The sequence below is a fragment of the Physeter macrocephalus genome, chromosome 13, assembly GCF_002837175.3.
Source record: "Physeter macrocephalus isolate SW-GA chromosome 13, ASM283717v5, whole genome shotgun sequence".
Lineage (NCBI taxonomy): Eukaryota > Metazoa > Chordata > Mammalia > Artiodactyla > Physeteridae > Physeter > Physeter macrocephalus.
Genome location: NC_041226.1, coordinates 82,418,285 through 82,423,508, shown reverse-complemented (window position 1 = coordinate 82,423,508; position 5,224 = coordinate 82,418,285). Strand labels below are relative to the sequence as shown.

The 5,224-nt window shown below is 62.4% G+C and overlaps 1 protein-coding gene across 1 annotated transcript; it reads right to left on the bottom strand.

Moving 5' to 3' along the window:
* Positions 1-2,567: 2,567 nt before the first annotated feature.
* On the bottom strand, positions 2,568-4,625 carry NRARP (NOTCH regulated ankyrin repeat protein). Its single transcript, XM_024126136.3, has one exon. The coding sequence runs from the start codon at positions 4,623-4,625 to the stop codon at positions 4,281-4,283; it is 345 nt and encodes a 114-aa protein (XP_023981904.1). The 3' UTR covers positions 2,568-4,280.
* Positions 4,626-5,224: the final 599 nt, after the last annotated feature.

Sequence of the window (5,224 nt, the reverse complement as noted above, 5' to 3'; positions counted from 1 at the left end):
CTGGTCCCCACCCCTCGCACCCCTCGCCCGGCGAGTGGGTGCGCGGGGCGGGGGCGGCGGGGGCGGCGCCCTTTCCCAGCGCCCGCGAGTGGCCCCCGCCGGTCCTGAATGCAGAGATGGGGCCTCTGTGAGCGCCCGGCCCTCCCCTCTCTCGGCCGGGCCCCCCCCACTGCCGAGCCCCCGGCCTCCCGACGCTGGTTTCCCCCTGCGGGTGCCCCCACCTCGTCCCCCCTCCCCCGCCGCCCCCCACCCCCTTCTCATTAGCATAGCAGCTGCTCGCCGAGCGGAACCCGCTCGCAGGAAAGGGCAGAGGCCTCGAGGATGAATGGGGCCCGCGGCTTTGGAGGGGGCGAGAGAAGAAAGACCGACAGACGGCCGCGCCGAGGGACAGTCCGACGTACAGCCAAGCAGAAGAATGCGCCGGGGAGAGGGAGGGCCGTGTGGGCGGAGCGGGGAGCCCGGCCTGCCAGGCGGGGTCGGGGGGAGGGCGGCCTCCCCGAGACCCCGGAGCCCCGGGAGGTGCTGCGCTGGAGGCCCGGGAGGAGAGGAGCCGTCGGTGGTTCCCAGACTTCCCAGGGCCTGCACCCGTAGGCTCCGCGGCCTCAGGCTTTGTTTCCCAGCGGCACGCAGCGCCGGGCCTCCTTTCCTGTCCTCAAGGCCCGGGTGGACGCCGGCCTCCTCTCCTGCGACGTCAGGAGGCACTTGGCCTTCCGAAGGTCAGAACTGCAGGGCCGCGTCCCTGTGCCTGTGTGCGACCGGGGCTGTGCGTCCCTGTGCTGAGCCAGGGCCTTTGATGGACGGAACCCAGAAGGCAGCCCCTTCCCTCTCCTCCTCCTAACCCGTCTCTTTGGCCCTTCGTTCTGGCCGGCTCTGTCCCTGGCTCCCACGCCTGCTGCCTTTGGACATCACTCTTTCTGGCTGACCATTTTCCTGCATTTCCTGGTCTCTCTCTGGCATCCCTTCCAACAGTAAACACTTCCTGCGTCCGGCTGGGGTCAGGTCAGAGAGATGGATGGTTGGACAGGAGCTGCCAACACTCCTGGCCGGGGGCTGGGAGGTGGGGGCAGTGGGGCGGGCCCTGCCCTTGCCCATTTGGTCTGTCTGCTTTCTCCATGGCAGCCACTCCAGGGGTTCCCAGAGGCCCAGCCCCAGAGAGGGTCAGCTGCGCCTTCTTTCTCACCCTGGCCACAAAAAGGCTTGAAGAGCTGTTCCCACCCCTGAAGACCTGCCTGAGGCAGGGTGGTGGGGACTCCCAGGTGACAGCGTTAGTGCCCATCCCTGACTGCTGAGCCCTGGGTCCTGGGGCGGGAGCTGCTCATTTGTTTATAGCTTTGACCCCCTCTCCTGCTGAGTGTCCGGGGTGGGAAGTGGAGACGAGATCCGGCCCACCTGGGGTCCAGGTGGTGCCCAGGCCTGATGCCCCAACAGCGTCCAAGCTCTAGCACCTCCTCCTTTGGGGCCACAGGCACCCCCAGCACCCTCAGCCACTCCCCCTGAAGGCTCAGGTCAGGCCTCCCCTGGGGCCTCATTTGCATCGAATATTCCACTCACCTCTGTGATGTCTAACGAGGGAGCTGGTCCATCTAGTTGGCCAGCTGGGGGTCAGTAAATGCTTGTGTAACCAACTGAAAATTCACTCGGAAAATCCTCAGGGCAGAACAGAGCTGGAGATGCAAAGTAGGAACAGGGTAAGGGCAATGCGTCTGTCTTCCGGTCTTGGGACAAAATGTAGCTGCACCTGCCTGAAGGGAAGCTGACACCCTCAGGCTTCTCACAGGGGGGTCTGGAAGCTTTACAGGAGACAGTTATCTTGTAACTCTCGAGTCCCAGTAAAGTTAAAACTTCCTTGGCCCACTGGCTCTCCCAGTCTCCTCTGGCCCCCGGTGAATGTCCTCCCCTGCACCCCCTCCCATGCAAGCTTCCGGGGTGGACCCAGAGTCGAACTCGGGGTCTGTGCTCTGGGGGAGTGGCTGCCTCATCTCCCAGGCACCACCAGGGACCCGGGCAGAGGAAGGGGCCTTTTACTCATCAGAAGTTCCCCCAAATTTACAAGATACCCTTTCTGTGCAGCAGGTGGTCCGGCAGAAACCCACAGTAGCAGGGAGCGGGGAGACAAGAGAGGCCTGATCCCTCCTAAGACCCTTGGCATCTCAGGCTGGCTTTGGGAGCGGGGAGTGGGGAGGGCGGGAAGAGCTTCAAGTAGAACTTTCCACGTGGAGGCCTTTGCCAGGGAGCAGAGGAAGCGGTTCTGGGCGCCCTCAGGTGCCCCACTCCCATGGCTGGAAGACGGCAGGCGGGCCCTCACAAGTCCTGTGCGTGGCCGCTGCGGTGCCTTTGAGCTGAGCCAAGAGGCAGCTTACCAGGCTCTGTCTTCAGGTGGAAACAAGCCAAGCGCTGCACAGCCGTCACCCGCAAACAGCGTGTTGCAGCCTGACCCTCGTCCCGGTGCCAAGCCCAAGAAGAACCAACAAACTTTTTTTTAATATAAAAAGATCAATGAAAAATTTATTTATAAATTTTTCACGCTGGGCTACAAGTCTATATCGTACACTCAGGAATGTGCTGCAGACTTCATCCAGTTAAAAGTGATCACACCGGGACCCATACACAGCTTCCATGTAAGCCTAGAAAGTCTTAACATTAATTAACATAATTAAAAAAGGTATTTGCATCTAGAAAAAATATACAGAAAAACTCCTTTTGGAGTAATCTGTGCCTCAGTTTCAATGTCTGCTTGTTTCACTGACATTATCAATATATTCTTCTCACACAAAGTTTTATAAAAAGCCACAGATGACTGCCCAAATCTGACCAGCCACGCACAAAGGGCCTCCACCCACCTGTGTCCTCAAGTGCTCCCCATTTTTGCACGAAGGGTCAGCAGCACTTCTACCCAGGGGAAGCCTCATTTAAATTTGAATAATTCAGCCTCCCTTTTATTTCTCAGGATCAAAACAACAAGGGGTGTGGGGTTGCATAGAAAATTGGAACCTCTGAAACCAGGAAGGGCGCCTTTCGGGACAGAAAGTGACGCAGAAGCACCGCCCCCGTCCTAGGTCCTCGCGCGGCCCCCTCCCGGAGGCCCCTCCCCCGTGGCAGGATTTTCGGATTCGAATCGGGTCCTTGAAGCTCCGGGAGGCTGAAGAGGGGCGAAGCGGCCCTTCAGCTCACTCAGCAATTAGCACAAGAGATTCACAGTCTTATAGGCATTTTATAAAAATATAAATATGGGTACAGTTGCCTTCACAACGCTGGATACAACGCCCTTTAAAATTGGGTCTATAACCAAGATTCAAAAAATACACCTAAAACTTGGCTTAAAATATGTTAATATTTTATATTGTCATAAATGTTATGACATTTAATCGTGGCAAATCCATTTACTTTTTTAAAAAAAAGTGTGCAATCGCCTGTTAACTATAATAGAACTCACTAGAAAAGGCTTGATCCCCACCCCCCCACCCCCATCACCGCCACACCCGAGCACCCAGGCTCCCGCGGAAGCTTTGCAAACCGGCAGGCTTGGGGGATGGTGCCCTCTCACCGGACCAGGCGGAGGGAGGCCTGGGGCTTCCAAAACTCACGCGGAATTGTGTGTGTGAGTGTGAGGGAGAGGAGGGAAGGGAGGGCGGGGAGGCGGGGAGAGAGGTGAGGGAGAGAAGCCGGAGGGAGACGGAGCAGCGTGGGGAAACCATCAGGCCGGGCGGTATTTCAGTGCAACCAAGAAATGACAGACTCAAGTTTTTAGTTTTAAGACTAAAAAAAAAAAATGCATCTTCCCCCCCCATGACCACATTGACCACGCGAAATATTTTCCAAACAAAAAAATCAGGCGCACAAACATCACCCACAAATATGCACACACGTGATAAATAGTTTAGAACCCCGGGAAGAGCAGAGCGTCGTCTCCGTCGCGCGTCGGCCACGGGTCCTTCCACCTTCAGGAGAACATTCTGAGCGGAGGATCCGGTGTCTCGGGATGCCGAACTTGCTGGTAGCGAGACTCAAATTTCAAAGGGGCTGGAGCCCGCGCCCTGCCCCCACCCGCGCGGCGGCGGGCGGGGCCGTGGGAAGCGCTGCGGCCGGTCCCCGGCGGCCGCGGGGGGCGCCGACCCCGGGCCGCGGGCGGCGGGCGCGGCTCCCGTGGGCACCGACTTGCGCGCCGGACTTGTGGTGGCCGCGGGCGCCGAGGGCCGGGCGCACACCGAGGTAGTTGGAGGGAAGGTACAGCAGGGAGGACACGCGCGGGGCCCGCGCGCGGGTCGGGGTCCGGGCCGGCATCACCGGCCGCTGCCCGCGTACTTGGCCTTGGTGATGAGATAGAGCACGATGTCCTGGTGGCCGCCGAACGCGGCGATGTGCAGCGCGCTCCAGCCGTCGCGGTTGGCCAGGCGGATGTCGGCGCCGAACTTGACCAGCAGCTTCACGAGCTCCAGGTTGCCGTCGATGACCGACTGGTGCAGCGCCGTCTGGCCCTCGGGCCCGAACGAGTTCACATTGAATTCGCAGTTGGTCATGTTCTGCAGCAGCGACTGCAGTTCCTGCGTGTTGCCCTTGCGCACGGCCTCCTGGAAGATGCGCTGCGTCTGCGGCGCCGAGCAGGTGGACAGCTCGGCCTGGCTCATGCTGCCACCGGGCACTGGCCGCAGGCCGGGCCGGGGCTCAGCGCGGGCGGCGGCTTCGGTGCGGGCCCCCGGCTGCCTCGGGGCGCGCCGCGGCGCATGGAGGGCGCGGCGCCCCCGGGCCCCGCACGCCGCCGCTAGGCGCTCCGGGCAATGGGGGCCAGAGGCCGCCGCCGCGGGACCCCCGCCACATCCAGCCGCGCCCGGCGGGCGGGCGACGGGGGCGGGCGCTGCGCTCGCGGGGCCGGCCGGGCCGGGGCGGCGGCGCCGCGCGCTCCCGGTCCTTGCTCGCTCCGGCTGCGGCTCCCACGCGGCCCCCACGCGCCTCCCCACGCGCCGCTGCACTCGCCCGCCCGCCCGCCGCGCCTGGGCGACTTTTACCTCCTTTATATTTGCATAACAATAGGGCGCCCGTGACGCGCGCGCCGGCGGCCCGCCGATTGGGCGGCGACCGCGTTGGGGCGGGCCCGGGGCGGGGCGTGTCGGGGGGGGTGTGCAGCGCGGCAGGGGGCGCTGGTCGCCGGCCGCACGGGGGCCGGGAGCCAGGTGGCCGTGGGGCGGGGGGGAGGGAGTCGCGTCTCTACCGTCGTCCCGCCCGCTCT

Coding starts and splice junctions, on each gene's coding strand:
- NRARP (XM_024126136.3), bottom strand. CDS start 4,625: ATGAGCCAGGCCGAGCTGTCCACCTGCTCGGCGCCGCAGACGCAGCGC.